Genomic DNA, 17,830 nt, shown 5'->3' with positions numbered 1-17,830 from the left:
GGAAGTCTTGATGATAATTGACAATAACAATACACCTATGACATGAAGCTCATTGAGTTTAAAAGCTACAATTTGCACACAAAGTCAGTTCTTTGATTCATTTGTAGGGCTTACAAGCTTTATCCTGTTTTATGCTAATGTATGCATGTATGATCAAACCATGAAGCCCCTAAAGGAGTAAGCTTTTAAAGCTAATTTGCTTATAGAGCATGAGATCATTGGGCTTCAACATTTGGGTATACAGTCTCTGTTAGTTCAGAGACAGGAGGTGTTCTTCTTTCCACCAAAGGCTGTTTTCTATGGAAATTGGTTAATTTTCTTATACAAGGTTTTTTTTTTAGAGCTTTACAGTGATAACATGTAACGCTCATCTCAGCGTAAAGCTCAATGAATACTGAAAGCATTTACTATGACTTAGAAGTTCTTTGTATCTCCTCTTATACTGATGAAGATGCCTTTACATAAAGCAGAATTGTGGGATTTCTTCAAAGAAGATCCACCCTTTAATAGATAAATATCACTTTCATTTTGTGATGCTCAGTGTAGGAGTTACTTTCAAAGGAATCCCCAGAGTTGTTGTAGGTGAAACAATTACGTTGAGTAAATGATTTATTGTGTTGATAGTACTGGAACAGTGTCCCTCACTCCAAACCCAACGTATCCTGTGGCAGTATTGCATTCTGGTCAACTGTGTCTCTCCGTCAGTGAAAAACTGGTATGTGTGATCCTTCTATGAGAGATTATATGCGTACCCTAACCTGCCTAACCTATGTGTACCATACTATGATTAAAAGCAGCATGACAGCAACATGTATCCACTACAACAACCCTGTCAATGACAATGTGTTTTTTGTTTGTTTACATCCTATTCAAGCACTTTTCAAATTCTCTCAAATATTATCTCTCTCAAAAATGACCATGGTAATGCCAAATGAACTTTAGTTAGGGCAGTGGTTCCCAAACTGGGAGGGGGAGGGGATTATAAAATGGGGGGGTGCAGCGAGGATAAATGATGCAAGGTTCTGCACTGGCAGCAAAGCATTGACAAGTTTCTGAAAAAGACTGCCAGGTAAACGTAAAGCAGATGATGAATTTACACAAAACGTCACAAGTACCAAGACAAAGACAAGAAAATATGACGAAGCATATCTCGCCCTTGGTTTCACCAGTACAACGGTGGGTAATGAAGACAGACCACAGTGTGTTGTGTGTCTCAAAATATTAGCTTCTGACACTATGAAGCCGAACAAGTTAAGACGCCACTTGGAGACTTTACATTCCGAAAACAAACCTGTTGATTTCTTCAGAAAAAAAACTACTCAACTGTCGTGCACAACAGAGTCGCTTTACTAAAGCAGCATCTGTGCCTTCAAATGCTCAACTCACCTCTTACAGAGTGGCTCAGTGTAAAAAGCCCCACACTATAGCTGAGGAATTAATACTTCCTTCTGCTAACTATCATTGATGAAGCAACAGTAAAGGCTATTCCTCTGCCAATACTATCATGAGATGCATTTATGACATGTCACAAGATATAGAGGTGCAGCTTAATGACAAGATCCGAGACAACTGTTTTGCTCTGCAGATGGATGCAGTAACAAAGACTGTTTATTGATAACAGACGATGATTCACCGATGTTGATGATTTGACGGATGATTTGCTTTTCTGCAAACGGGTAACTAACAAAGCCACTGCAGACGAATTGTTCAGAATCATTGACACTTACTTGAAAGAGGCTGATCTGAAATGGAAGGACTGTGTGGGGATCTGCACAGATGGGGTTTAGGCAATGACTGGGAAACGAGGGGGGGGGGCTGCAAGTCAAGCATGTTTCCACCAATGTGCAGTGGACACACAGTATGTTACACCAAGATGGATTGGCATCTAAACAGCTGAGTTCTGAGCTGAATGATGTAATGACAGACATCAATGCCACAGTAAAATACATCAAAACAAGACCCGTCAAAGCCCGGATTGTGCGAGGAAATGGGATCCGATCACACAGCTGTTTTGTTTCACAGTTTTATCTAGGGTGTTTGAATTGCAAGATGAGATCAGAATCTTCTTGGAGGAAGAGGGTAATGAACTTGTCCACAAGTATAACAATAACAAATTCCTCATGAAACTTGCATACCTCAGTGACATATTTCAAAACCTCAATGAACTAAATCTGCAGATGCAGGGCACCAACACACACCTTCCACAGCTGGCAGATAAAATCGCATCATTCACAAGAAAACTGGAGATGTGGGAGCAGCAAGTGAAAGAGGGGAATGTAAACTCATTTGAGGCCTTGAAATCATTCATTAAGGTTAACAAGCTGCAGAACACAGTGATCCCATGTATTAAAACTCATATCTCTGATCTACAAAAACATCTCCAGAGGTATTTCCCAGTGCAGGATCCTGTAAAATATGACTCAGAGACTCCTTCAGTGCAACACCAGCTGCTGACTTCAGCACCACAGGAGAGGAACAGTTCATTGATGTCACCTCTGATTTAACATTGAGGCTGCAGTTTGGATTGGGGTGGAAAAGGATGATCCACTGCTAGGCAGGAGAGCCCTGGCCACACTCCTTCCTTTTGTCACATCCTACCTGTGTGAGATAGGTTTTTCTGCAGTTGCCTCAATCAAGACAAAATACAGATCAAAGCTGGACAATGTAAGTGAGCTAAGAGTTGCAATCTCACGGCAACATCCCTGATTTGAGAAAATCCGCAGCACAAAGCAAGCCCACACCAGTCACTGAAAAGATTGCAGAACTACAAGTGTAATTCTTGCAGAGGGAATGTTCAAGTTTGTGTTTATTTTCAGGGAGTTGATTAACTTGCCATTTTTGTGCAGAGAAGCAATTTTGTCAAAATCTGCAACATTAGGACATGCATGCTGCAGTGTCACTTTTAATGCTTCCACTCTAAAAGTGACTTGTTCCTTATTTAGTTTTTCCAAAAGAAGTTGCAGCTCTGTATTAATTACGGACAAGTTTCAAATAAATTCTATAGGAGTGTGCAAGCAAAGGATGTGTCTGAGAGTGTGTTTATGAAAATATTTTAATCTACAAAAGGGGGCCCTGCAGAAAAGGTTTGGGAACCACTGATTTAGGGTATAGTTAGACTTGGTTAAGGTTCAGGAAGTATGGCAGTTCTGATTTGTCACATAACTACCCACCACCCCACATCCGCACTATCACTTTCCACCTCACAATATAAAGGACACACTGCTTCCTGCATTGGCAGTGCATGTAAACCATGCAGTACAAAATGTCTAATATAGCTGTAATTCCTAAAATAGTGGGCTATCTTATACTTGATCTGTCATACAGATTCTTTCTTAAGATATTTTATTGCCTGATAAAAGTTTGGGCTGACAGCATGTGGTAGATTTCAATCTTAAATGAATACTAGTTTAAAAATAATCCTTATTAAAACTCCAGCAATAACTTTTTCCAGAGTTATCAGTTGCATCTCACAGTCTTTACCCGCAGGTAGAGATGGCTGAGTTGTCATCATGTGACCTAAGTATGGCACTAAGTATGGACTAAATTGTCGTTTGATGAGAACGATGAGATGCAGTTGAAAGCTGCAGAAAAAAGCTACTGAGATGACATTGTGTCAGTATTATTTAATAAACTATTATTAATCCAACATCAGCGCACTGGTGCTAGATGAAACTGCAGTAGAGGCTTTAGTTGGAATTGTAGAGAGAGAGAGAGCAGCCTACTTGCAGCATAAACGACTCTTAATGCAGAAACTAGAAAATGCCAGCCCGCAACTTCATGTGTGTGTCTCTCCCACTCACCACACACACACACAGCAGATTTGCTGGATCCACTGTATTATATTGTCCACTAAATGTTGACCTCTGAAACATACACACATACACACACAAAGGTCCATCAGGGCCAAGCTCAATTTGATTCATTAGAGTTTCACCAACCAGGTTTAAGATGGCTTTGTTACTAGGAAGGTCAGGTAGAAAGGACGAGCCACACACACGCAAGAAAATTGCTTTAACTTTTTAACTTTTTACCTTTGCTTGAGCTGCAGATCTGAAAAAATCTATTCTGTATTAAGTTCTGTGTTAAGCACTCACACACACACACACACACACACACACAAACACACACACACACACACATTGTGGGGACTAGTATTTTGGACACCACACTGCAAGCAGGCTCCTGGTCTCGGAAATACTGTATAAAAGTATGTGGACGGATCCTTGAAATCTGAAAAGCCTCCTGAAAGGAGTGAAGGCAGCAGATTAATGACGATCTCACCCACATATGGGTGAAATATTTTAGTGTCCACACACTTTGAAGTGCAAAGAAAGAGAGTAAGGGGATTTTTTTAACCTGCTTGAAAATTGGGAGCATTGAAGAGTTTGTAAAGTTGTTGGTTCAGTTTCTTTTCACACAGAAAAAATGAAAGTGAACCAAAACTACATCACTAAAAGTCCTGTGAGAACGTTCGCTCTGTTCGGTTAGATGTCTCTGCAGTGGGAACAAGGAAGTAAACACAGGAAGAAGGTCCTGAAGAAGGACCTCTCTGCCCAAATATCAAGAAAACAACATACTGTATGGTTACTAGTTCAGGTCAGACCTCAATTCATTCTACAGCTAGCTGCTAGAAACTGGTTGATTTCTCTCATCCACATCCCAGCATGCAAAGCGTGCTCAGCTACGTGGTCAGATTGAAGTTAGATTACACTCCCACACAAATCACTCATTAGTTTGCGATCAGACCAAAACAGACCACTTCCTCTAATGGGTCTCCCAGATATTGATCACAACCAACAACAGTATGATTGTTGCATTTATATTTGTGCAAATGATTTGCACCAGAGGAGAAAATGAACCACTTCAACTGGACTAGACAGCAGCAGGTTTGAAAGTGTCCTTAGAGAGATCTTGTGTACATGTATGATATTTTTCATATTTTGAATACCCCACTCATTTACAGTATATTGTATTTCTATGTGCATGATTTTCAGAATATATATGATATCTTGATATTCAGAGTTTTTTAAAAATCTGATTTTAAATTTGATTTCCCTTTGTTTTGTTTTTGAGATAGTTTTTGAATATGTTTTAGTTCCTGTAGAGTTTTTGTTCTTTTTCTCTCAGTGGTGCTGAGATGTACTGGGATATTTTACAGTGCTTATGTAAGTGCTGTTGAGTTCAGTATCAAGTCAGTATCAAAGTTGCTCTGCAAAATCTGACACAAAAGTTGTGTCTCAAGTGCCTGAAAGAACCTGAAACACAAAACAGAAAAAAAGTGTTGCTGTTCAAACTGTTTTTAAATCTGGTACTGTAGATTTTCTTTTTCTTAAAAGCTAATTTTCCATTGTAATTTAGAGGCATTTTCTAAGACATGAACTTCCATGTACATTAACTCCTCAAGCAAAATGAAGCTGCTTCTGGGGACTACAGAGCATTTTAAGTTGTTGTTGTTGTGTTGACATGTTGACTTAATTAAGCAAAGTTTGTTTAATTAAGTCAAGACGTCTTTCAGGTCTCTAATGGGTTATCACTGAAGGATACAGCATTTACATTTCAAAGCTGTAAATAGTCCTTCAAAACAAAAAAAACCCCCCAAAAACCTGAATACATCACAGATGTGTCAGAGGAAAGTTGTGTTTTCCTCTGACTGTCTGATGAAGGTCGGACAGATCGAAACATCATAAATTAATAAATATTCCAGCAGTGAGCAAGCTAGTGTGCAGGAGTTTCTCATTTTATTCAAGCTGTGAATGGTAACTTTTTACATTACAAAGTCCTCTATAGGCCTAATAAATAAAAATTTAAAGTCTCTGTGAAGCAACAATAAATATGTCTTCTGAGTTTGACACACCACAGGGAAGTGTGTTATTAACAACCCTGCCAAATTTGAATGATTAAAAAAATCACCAAGTATATAAAATTAGGCTTCAAAATCGTGAAAAATCAAACGCTGTGGGCGTGTCCACTGAATGCGCTGAAACCACGCCCCGCTCGACTGTCAACTGTCAATCAAATACCACTGCTAAGACGTGTGTAAGACCTGCCTGTCGCTGTCTTATTTATTTTTTATTGTTCCAGAATTTTTCCAGATAAAAAAGCAAAATCATCAAGTCAAGTCTTTATTCTCAAGTAGTCAAGGTCCATGTCAAGTCACAAGTCCTCATTTTTGTGAATTAAGTCTGACTTGTTTAAAAGTTTCAAGTCGCTCTGGGAGACTCAGTTTGTATCAGAGATGTCTGTCTTCACCCTCCACAGGACGTCATACAGGAGGCAGACGATAATGACAGATCACAAAGATGGGAAACAAATGAGAAAAATAGAAAAAAGAACAGAAGATAAATACACACTAAAAATGAAGAAACGTTTAACTCTTTCAACAGCTCCAGCTGCATTACTCAGTGCTGCTTTCTGTCTCTTGAAGTAAAGAAGAAGTTCCTGTTGCCAGAACAACAAACCATAAGTTGTTCCTCCTCCTCTCTGCTGACTCATCTGTCAGATTTCATCCCACTACTGTACTATCTGTACTTTAGATGAGTCACTCTCTCATTTACATGAGTCTCTCAGCTTTCTATAAAATGCCAAGTTTTTATCTGAATGCCAAGAAGGAAGCAGTGATAAAACATGTTTCAAATGAGTCATTAATCCCCTGAGCTTTACAGCATCCTGAGAAGGGAGCAGCTGAGGTCTTCATCCGGCAGTCGAGTTCTTCGCCTGAGTTTGCCTCACCCTGCACGCTCTGGTCTGGAGCACTATGATCTATGATCTATGATCTATGATCTGTTCTGCATGTGCATCCTGTAGCATGAAGCATCCAGGGCTAGCATTGTTAGCATTACTGTGAGTTTAGCCCATATCTGAGGTCAGATGTATTAACATTTAGCAGCATGTTAGAAAAAAAAAGCTTTTTAACTTTCAGTTGGTATTCACACTCATTCTGGTTGTTGAGCCAGTGGTTTGTGGGGAGAGAAATCTGAGAGGTCACAAGATGCTTAAAGGGATAAGAAACAAATACATACCTCACGTAATGTAAATTATGTTTCCTTTGTCTAGTTTTCCTTGTCAAATACAGGATACTGTCACTTTTTCTGGCCTCGAAAAAGTTTTCAAATCAAACATCTCAGGTGAAAAAGTCAGTCTTTGGTTAACAGTTCATGTGGGCAATAAGGTCAGAACCTGTGATAGGAGGGTCACATGTAGGTTTTGTTAAATTTGATGGTGAAGGGTGAACATTAAGAAGCCTCAAACAGTGACTTTAGGGTATAATGAGTAGTATAAATAAATTTAATGCATTTTCATAATTGATTGAAATTTAATTTAATTCAACTGTTACTTTTTCTCCTCTGTTTCTGTTTCTGTCCCTCCATCTCCTCTCTCGTTTTTATTTTTCTATTCTTTCATCTCTTAATGCCCTCCACATTCTTCATGCCTTCCCTCCCCTCTCCTCCTCTGTACTCATCTCCCTCATCACTCTCTTCTCTTACTCCTGTGTAATCTGTTTCCCTTTAGCCTCCATTGCCTCTTGTCCACATCCCTATCCTTCCCCTTCCTTATCCTTGTGTCTTCTAAACTTGTGTTCATCAGTTATGTGGATGAAGGGAAAAAATTTGGTTTTCAAATCCTGCTCTGTGATCAATTGAGCTTGTCTCATGTGATGAAGCAGCGGTGGTTTGGTCGGCTGCAACTTGCCTGATCAGAGCAAACTTGTTTGTTGTTCTTTTTCTTTTTTGCTTTCATGCAATAAGATATTTGAATTTGACTGCAGCTGTTTAAACTTTCCTGTTCAACTGGAAAAACATTATGGAGATGAGCTGAGAAGTCAGAAGACCAGCGTATGTGGTACGGGTCATGTAATTTGTGAACAGAATGTCTAATTGGAGGAAAACTCAATGTTTCACTGAGGTTTGTGCAGAAGTGAAGGTGCTACTTCAGTTATTAGATGTGTTTCTTATCTGCTTTGTCCCTTCAGTGCTGATAACCACTTCACTCAAGAATTATTTTTTCCTCTTCATTCATTCATGAATCTTTTGTAACAATGCTCCAAGATCAAAACCAGTGTTCACTAGCCTATATTCAATGTAAATACTCTGCTGCAAATTGCTCTGTGATTGAGAACTACAGTAGAAGCAGGGCTTGTTTTGTTTGTGGTGAGGCAACAGTTTTTGAATAACAGGTGTGAAAATGCATGTAAAGTATCATGTTTACTCTACTTTGCTACAAATATTATATATTCATTTTATGATTTATAGTTGATTCACCTTAAGCACAAGTGATGACATTCAACACACCTTCTTCAACTTTACCTATAAGTCTTTTTATATAACACACCATCTGAACTGAGGGAACTTTACATGGTCAGAAAAGTGTTGTCCAAACTCACCAAGACTGTTACTTTACTTATTTCACAAGAAGTCTATGTACTAGTGCTATTACTGCATTCTCATTTCTTATCATTCTTACAAAAGCATGACTTGTATCTATGCACCAACATCTTGACATGTGTGAACAATGAATGAACACAGTCATCTACAGAGACACTCTTTTCTTTACTGACTCATATTTCCCCAGCTGGTTTGCTTATTTTTGTTTAGTCATGAAAACAAGTCTGTAATGTCTTAAAAAGACAGATAATGGAAGACAGCTGCGACCCACCACCTCACTGACTAACATCAGTTATCTGTTGTGTTTGTTCTTTCCAGATCCCCGTCTCTCTGCATCTCTCCCTCCCAATCCATCCATTTGTCATTCGCTTCCTTCGCCGTCTCTCCAGCATGTCACTGAAGGTCCAGACCAGTAATGTGACCAACAAGACTGACCCAAAATCTATCAACTCCCGGGTGTTTATCGGCAACTTGAACACAGCGGTGGTGAAGAAGTCCGACGTCGAGAGTATCTTCTCCAAGTATGGCCGGGTGCTGGGCTGCTCCGTGCACAAGGGGTACGCCTTCGTCCAGTACGCCAGCGAGAGGCACGCCAGGGGGGCTGTGATTGGGGAGAACGGCAGGGTGCTGGCCGGACAGACGTTGGGTGAGTCATTGTGAATTTTAACTCAGTTAAGGCGTTGTGGTAGATAACATTTGAGAATTTTACATTAAGTTTGAAGTATTTACCCACAAACCACCCGAAATGATGAATAATAGAAAACAGAAATGCTGAAGTCATATTTTTGATATGGAAAATTTAGCGTAGATTATACTTGGCGTTCTGTGGTTTACGTTTTGGGAACAACAATGCCTTGTTTCATTTTAAGACATTTTAAAATCATGTTTAGGAACAACAAATGAGTAGACAAAAAAGCCTTTTTTCCTGGGCTCTAACATATTAAAAAGTATCAGTGTATGCCAAAACTCATGAACTCAGCTATCAGGGAATTTCCAATTACAAAGAAGCTAATCTCTAAGTGGGTGCATAGTGCAGGTAGTACTGGACACTGCAGGTCCAATTAATTGATTAATCAATTTGTCCACAGAATCTCAAAAAAACTGTTCCCAGAAGGTGACGTCTTGAACTAGCAAATCAATTATCATGTCAAGAAGAGTAGCAGGAATGGACCTAAATGCAAGAGACTTAAGGCTGAGTGAGGCTTAAGAATAAATTCTTTATTGAAGCTTGAGTGCAAGCAGAGCTACGCTGAATAATGCTGAACAGAGCAGAACAAACTGAACTGACTGAACAAAGCAGAACAAACTGAACAGAACAGAGGATCCAACACAGACTGAACAGAAAAACAGGGCAAAAATACAAACTAATGAGGAAATGGGGAACAGGTGACAGGACAGGGGAACAGGCAAGGAGCTGATTGGCTGAGGGAAACACAGGGAGCAGGGCAGGGCTGACAAGGCTAATATGGGGCAGGTGTGGGGAAACACAGAGCAGGGCAGGGCTAATGATGCTAGATGCAGGGCAGGTGTGTAGCTGGGCAAAGCAAACACAGGAACATAGAAGGGAATACAGCAAAAAAAATCCCAAACCCAGAAAACATGAGACTCTTCATAAATAAACCAACCTGCATAGAACCATCACAGAATACACATGAATTCAAATACCCAAACAACACTACAACCTCTAAACAAACAAAACCAAAGCACAAAAAGTCCAAAAAACACAGCATCCATGACATATCAAAGTTGTTGTTGATTAATTTTCTGTGAAATGACTTATGAATTAATTAACTAATAATTCCAGCACTACACTTAGTTACTGTTTTTGAGGAAGACAAGTACAGTAGACTTTTCAGGTTAAGAAGTCACATTTAAAATTTAGAGCCCAGCATTAACAGCCTCAGGTCACCGTGTCATCAGAAAACATTTTCCATACCTCAGAGCATGATTTAAATCACTAGACACACTGGATGTTTGTTCATGTGTATTTTGGTTTGGGCATGATCTCTATTTCCCCACATAAAACATCCTTATTGACCAAAATCTCTCCCCATGTAAGTTTTTGAAGGAAAAATAAAGCTAAACAAATGACACAAATGGAGGCCTCTGATATTAAAGACAAACATATCACCTGCCCCACCCGACTTCTGCACCCTCACATTTAGCGGCCTTGTAAGAACATCACAGTGATTCCTGCATTGATACTGAATGATACTGAATTGATTCAACATGATTCGTAGGACTGCCTGATGGCTACAGACTGTCCTGCTGGATGTTATTTTTGGCAGAAGCGTGTAAATTACTTCAGGTTGTAAAAGAAGTTGATTGTTTGATACATGTCTGTAGAACATACAGTAATAATTACATTTCAGTGTGCTTGCTGTGACTGCACAACCCTGCAGAAACCTTTGACGACCCCTGAGCGCAATTACATCCATTTTCTTCTTGAGTGTTTACATCTGCTGTCTCCCTCCTAGCTCTCCTCTCTGTTATTGTGCAATAGAATATCAGAGGAAAAAATGAGAGTTGAGCGGAGTGTGCCTTTAAGCTGCTGGAGTGTTTTCCTATGTCTGTCTGTTCTCCCAGCGGAGCAGGAAGAGACGAGCTGTCAGCGAGCTGGTGTGAAGAGCTCAACTGGTTTATGCTCAGTCGCTGCAGAGCCGTGAGCACATTTCTTTAATAGCCTCTCTCAGAGTAACGCCTTTGTGTGTGTGTGTGAAGAGAAATATATGAATGAGTATATCTGAGCATGTGTGTATGTGTGTGTGTAAGTGCGTCTGTGAAAGGGTGTGTGTGAGTCCATTACTGTGTATGTTGAAGGGTTAATTGCTATCTCACTAACAACACTCATCCAAACACACACACACAGTAATAAAGTGTAGAATTCCCAGAGGGTTTCATCAGTGTGTGTGTGTGTGTGCGCGCGCGTGCATGAGTGAAAGTGTGTCTGTGAAAGTGTGTATGTTAGCCCAACTAAGAGGCCGCTAAGTGATGCTCTTTGCCGCTTTTGAGCATGTGTGTGTTGCCATGGGGATCATATAAAATCTGTGTTCTTTCTCTGTGCCACTTAACTACCTGACTCCTTTCTCTCTTTCTATGTCTCTTTATCTCTCTCCCTCTATCCTTAGCTCTCCAGTTTATTTCAGCCCACTGTGTGCTTTACTGGAATGACACAGAGTTTATTTTATGAGACACATTTGACCCTTTAAACATATAATCACTACCCTGATGCTTTGGTTGCAAAGCAAAACACGACTCAAAACAGACATAAAAGTAAAGTGGTCATAAAGATAATTATGATCTAGCATTTCTTGAACTCAAAATTGCCAATCACCTGGTTGACATAAAAGAACTCATTGAATTTTAACAGGCAACTGTTAAATAAGCAATTAGCTAGCTAGCCAGTAAAATGCTGGCACTAACCAGCCAATATAGATTGCCAAGCTAGCTGGCATGCTAACTAGCTAACTTGGTCGCTAACCAGACACTCTTAAAAACAATTAGTTCAAGATATTATATTGTCTTATGACTAACTGCAAAACATCTCTTTTGTGGAGCTGTTCAACCTGTATGCTAATATGATAGCCTCATCCATTTTGGACTTTGATTTTCTTTGTTCCATACAAACAGCTCTGTCAAGACAGTTTCCTCTAGGTCAATAATTTGTATGTTAAAAGCTTAACTCTATACAAACAATTTTGCACAGATTTACCAGGCCTACAACTCAAGTTAATCTATGGATTGTGGTGATTTCTTTGAAAAGGAAAATAGTTTAGTTCTAAAATTTTGTGGCAAAAAAATCTGAATAAATCCTCTATACTAAATAAGACTGCTCTGAAGTATAGTATATCATATTGTACATATACTGTAGATATATTAATATACACCTATACAGATGTAGGCTAGTGAAAATATATATCTCCAACAGCTTTGTTGGCTTTAGGTCTGAAACCTTCAAGTTCTTGCTTATCTGATGTGACATAAAGTCATAAAACAAATCATATCAACAGTCACAATGTTGCAGCATGTTTGTGACTGTTGCAGCATCGAATAGTCATATAATCATTATAAACTCATAGTGAAGTACACATATGATACTGGATGTCCTGTGTACTCCAGTGAAAGTTGGTGCAAGCAGGTTGGCTTGGGAGTTTTACCTGGTTGTGCATATTATCACTGGGGGGCTACTGATCGTTGCAGGGGTGCTCTGGGCCGATCCAGTTAACAGCTGGAGCAACAGCTGTTAGCTGCTGCTAATTCCACACGCCAACTTAATTCAAAACTTGAATCAAGTGACCAGCGTTGCTAGGTGGTATCGTACCGTCTCGTACCAGAGGCTTAAATTTACCGTATTTTGAGGAAAATTATCGTACACAAGTCATAACCAAGAGAACAAATAGGTGTAGATGTGTAGTTTTCAGAAAACACATATATATTGAGACAAACGACTTTTTGACACCGCCTACAAATCGAGACATGAAAAAAATTGCTGATATAGTTAAATGATGCGTGGAAGGGGGTAGTCTGATTTGCTGGAAAGATGTCACATGAGAAGAGATGCGTTAACACAGATGTAGGATCCACATTTTACTATCCTGATCATGTTGAGAAATTAATTAAAATTAGACAGATCCTTGACTAATTACAATTACTAATACTAAGTGTCACAAAATGATCAAATTATTGTACATTATTGAGCATACATCGTACAGAGGGAAAAATTATCGTAGAAGAACGATAACTATCATACATCTGGCAATGCTGCTTGTGATGAAATGTTGAGTCACAGCATTGCATCACTTGAGCATCACAGCCTGTGACAGGTCAAAAATTACATCAATCACAAGGCAGTGGCCAAGGATTTCAAATGAGCAGGCACAGCCTGGTCTGGTCCGCCCCCAATGCCGGCCCTAAAGACAAAGTACGGTAAAATCCAGTAACACTGGAAAATATGGAATAACATCATGTAACTTTTAGGTTTTTGAGATATTTTTCAATTTTGACCCAATTAAAGAACAGTATCTAGAAGCTCTTTTATTTTTGCCATCACTCTGAGATAATGACAGCAGCTGAGAGGACAACTGATTCACAAACTACTGACAAATGTTGACAGTTCCCAATGTTGCTGCGTTCAGGTGTGCTGCTCTCCTTCGAATAACAAGATCCTGCAGGAGACGTGGTAAAGTCACTGAGGCATATGGAGCAGCAGGTGGACTGTGTGTGTGCGTGTATGTTTCCCTAGGTCATAAAGGGGAGGGTCAATAACAGTTATGGTTGAATGAAGATGTATGTGTCCCCCCCTCCCCCCCCCCTTGCAAACCACTGGACTCCTGCCATTTCCACACCTGGCTGCGGTCAGAGTTCTGGATCACTGCCTCACAGACACACACACACACACATTCCCCTTCACGGTGAAGTTAACAGGCTTGAATCTTCAGCCTCTGGCTGCTGAAAACTCACTTTCCATCCTCATCCTTCCATCCATCCTTTTATCCGTCCTCTGCTTCTCTTCATCTTCCAGCACTTTTTAAAGACATGAAATTCCATCATCCTGCTATGTTTAATGGAATCAATCCTTTGACCCTGAATTTACTATATTTTTTTTTTACTTTTTACTGTATTTACTGTAATTTACTGGAAAATTCCTCACAGATGAAATTATTTGATGCGATGAAAACTTTTTTATCTGAAAGTACAGAAATTTTAAAGGTGCCATTTAAGTCAGAGTTGAGCATGAATGTAACCATAGAAAAGTCAGTACCTAGCAGTCAATTGAAAAGTTAAGAATAGAGACATGAATACAGGATAAATAATAGACTCACAATACAGTTACAGTGCAAAAAGAAGTTATAAATTGAACCTAATGCAACAAAGGAAAGAAATGTGCAGTTGAGAAACCAATCTATCAAAGACATGAGAGAACAGCAGAGTTTTAAGTTAGATTTGAAAGTGACTAAAAAGTTTGGGCACCTTTAAGATCATCAGGAAGTTGATTTCATCTCTGTGCAGCATTGTAGCTAAAAGCAGCTTCACCCTGTGTGGTTCTTACTCTAGATACTACCAGTTGTAAACACTTTTAATGTTTGCTTCAGTAACATATTTTTTGCCCCAGGAGAACAAGGAATTCCCTAGGAATTACTGGAACAAACACAAATGGAGAAACGCATTTAGGCAGAGAATTGAGTTTTGATTAGATGATTGGCATCAGCTGATTCATTCATGCTTCACAATCACTGGCTCATTCACAGCTGCTCAACCAGCTAACAAGTAAATAACCAGTAAGGTGAACACAGATACATAAAATTCCAGGGACAAAGTTTTTCTTGGAAATTCGTAGGATTTCTGATGAGGCTCATTTTTTCCTCCACTGATTCAGGACAGGTGGCACAGTGGCTCGAGTGTTTACGCCTCCTCCTTAGTCCTGGGTTCAAATCTCTTGGCAGACTGCCTTTTCTGTGTGGAGTCTGTTCTCATATCTGCATGAGCTTTCTCCAGGTGCTCTGGTTTACTCCCAAAATCCAAAGACTCTAGACTGTCCGGTGATAGACTGATGAGCTGCCCAGGGTGTCCCCTGCCTCCAGGCTCCAGCCCCCAAAGAGCAGTACTAAACAGGATGGATGGATGATGGGTAGATGGATGAATCACAGGTGCTGGTTGTTTCCATGTGTGAGCGCAGAGCAACCATTAACCCTCAACCCACTCATGCTTGGTGGAAAGGAAAAACTAATGAACCATAACAGTCTGTTGAATAAAAGACCACAATAGTAACAATCATCTGTGTCTGACGTTCTTTTGACTCAGAATGTAACATCTCCTTTTTTCACAGGTTCATCCAGCTGTTGTTTTTGAGCTTGTTGCTGGTTTACATTTCCCACAGAAACTATACTGTTAATCCTCAGCTCCACAGAAGTTTGTGTTTATAGTTTACACAACAAAGCCCATTGTATCTTTCTGTATCCTTGTATCATTTATGTTTTTTTTTTTTATCATTTTAAGTTCAAGATGTTTCAGTGAGTAGAATATGTTTTGATTTGAGAGTCTCTGATTTGATTTTGGCCAGGATCCAGCAGCAACATGAACTAGAGTTTACTTCAACCCTCTTAACTTTACTACAGCCCTGCAACTAATGCAGGACATTTACTTTTAATGTGTATTCCTCTGTTATGGTGCTCCAACTTGGGTGAAATATTTTACATTTTTTTCCATTACCCCAAATTAGTGAGGAAAGCCAAAAACAATACAGAGAGAGAGAGAAATCTGATGTCTTTCTTTCCTTCTGATTATTTATGCAAGTTGATGGACCATGATGGTCACTGGTAACTGACTGACTGAACAACTGACTGAGTGACTGAACAGCTGACTGTACTGACAACAGGTACTGTGGGCAAACTGAGTAGAGATGTTGTAAAATAGCTCAACAGCTTCCTCTAGTGGAGGTTACAAGGTATCACAACATGACAGTTTCTGCAATAAACTGTCTTCTCTTCAATTATGTTTTACCCTTGTGTTTTTCTCTGAAACTTTTGCCTCTCATCCAGATATTTTAATGAATGTTTTAGGGTCTGACTTTTTTTTTCAAGGTTGCAAGAGCCTTAGATACTCATCCCTTTAATTGGGCAAGTTTTAGACAATTTTCTTCGTACTAACTTTTAAAGAACATCAAAAATCAAGGAATTCTGTCTTCTCCTCTTCTCTTCTCTCAGATATCAACATGGCAGGAGAACCAAAGCCAAACAGATCTAAAGGCCAGAAGCGATCAGCTGCTTCTCTCTACAGGTACATGCTGCCCTTTCATTTATTGGAAATCAATTGTTTAACTGATCAGTGAGTCACACAAATAATCTGTCACTCACATTTCTAAGCAGATGTTAGAGTGTTTCAGTGATCTGCTAAACAAACACAGGTGTGTTTGGAGGCTAGTTGCATTTTATTAGAAGACTAACGAGACAATATTATGACCACAAATATGTTAACCACAAAAACAAATGCAGACACTCATGGGAGATCTAAACCACATTAATTGAGGAGGGCCAAGGTTTTAAAACCACCTACACTGCACAAAAGCACCCTGAAGAAAGTCGAGGCTGAGACCTGTGGGCGTTCATAAAACACCCACAGGTCTATTTTTAATGTCTCAGCTGTCTAACTTTTACATGCATGTTTAGTCTTGACGTTTTCATTGTAGGAGGACATTTTTGCTTATTTTATTTCCGATATAAGCAGTATGACACTGTCTGTAAGATGTATTTTTATCTTAGACACTTTCATTATTTGTTTTAAAGAATTAATTATTTTTATAGTACCGATCAATCAAAGAGTTTTCCTTTCCTTTCCTTTCTAAAAAGCTATTAAACCTGAAAAAAAAGAATTAGTAGAGATTAAGAAGAGACTTCTTGTGCCCTTTAGTTGTCCGAGTACTGTTCCAAAAGCTTTTCATGCCTGACAAAGACAATAATATGGTGAGAAATGTGTTTCTGACAGTTTTTGTATGTAGTAGTATGAAGATACACAAAACTCTCCTCTCATCTTTACAACATACAATATCACTATGGAGCCAGGAAAAAAAAACAAAGCAAGTGACCTTCTCTCCTGTAATATTCTAACAGCTATACATCCTTGGTTTATGTAATTGTTATGCTTTTATGTTAGCAGACATACAGCACACAGAGCAACATTATCACATCAGTTGTGTTTGTACGCCCAATATTCACTCCTGAGATTAAAAAAAATATGTATATAAATATAAATATATATATATATACACATATACATGGCTCATAATTTGCTAAATGTTCCACTTTCTTCATCACCTAGTCATTAACTTTGTCATTTTGTGGCAGGCAGGTAGTGTGCAGTGGGTTTATTTAAAGCTTGTCCCCTTCAAACAGCTGCTTGCTACAGCTGGAAACATGGCTGATTAGAGCGGTGCAACTGAACCATTCTGTCAGTGTGCCATAAAACCAAAGCAATCAGATAAAGTAGTTTAAAAAGCTCTGTAAAGCTTTAGAGTTATTTGATAATTCAATTATGAGCAATCCCTTTCACATTAAGTTGTTTGGTTTAATCTTAATATCAAAAGTATGATTGATGCATATTTCATTATATTTTCATCGTTTGGTTTAGGAACCTCAATACTTCATTTTGCCTTCCCACCTTTGAAACCAAACCTACACTCTTTGTTTGCACTAAATCACTGAGTCACTGTTTATGGAGGACATGTGTGCTGAGAGTTTATGCATGCTAACAGCAATTTTAAAATGTGTCAGTAAATGTTAAGTGTACTGTACATCATTTTGAAGAGCTCTCTGTTGTCTTTGTCATTTTTATTTCTCTCTTTCTGTCTCCTGGGGTAAGATGAAGTATGTTGTGGTTTCTTTGTCTCTCCCCACACAGTTTGTAATAATTGCCACTTATGTGCATTTTTCCATTTGTATATGCAACTATAAACT

The 17,830-nt window shown here is 39.1% G+C and overlaps 1 protein-coding gene across 3 annotated transcripts in view; it reads left to right on the top strand.

The window, feature by feature from the left end:
* Positions 1–17,830, top strand: part of raly (RALY heterogeneous nuclear ribonucleoprotein) — a 147,566-nt gene that overhangs the window by 71,884 nt on the left and 57,852 nt on the right. For 2 of the 3 annotated variants that reach the window (XM_067586315.1, XM_067586316.1), the window contains exons 1-2: positions 8,240–9,027; positions 16,085–16,157. In XM_067586315.1, coding sequence (XP_067442416.1) covers positions 8,772–9,027; positions 16,085–16,157 — 329 coding nt within the window. In that variant the 5' untranslated portion in view covers positions 8,240–8,771. Of the gene's footprint in view, positions 1–8,239; positions 9,028–16,084; positions 16,158–17,830 lie in introns of those variants that run through there. The other variant, XM_067586317.1, reaches the window with a different exon arrangement.

Source organism: Thunnus thynnus, chromosome 4, assembly GCF_963924715.1.
Source record: "Thunnus thynnus chromosome 4, fThuThy2.1, whole genome shotgun sequence".
Lineage (NCBI taxonomy): Eukaryota > Metazoa > Chordata > Actinopteri > Scombriformes > Scombridae > Thunnus > Thunnus thynnus.
The sequence above is the reverse complement of the archived record's forward strand: the minus strand, read 5'-3'. Positions and strand labels throughout refer to the sequence as shown.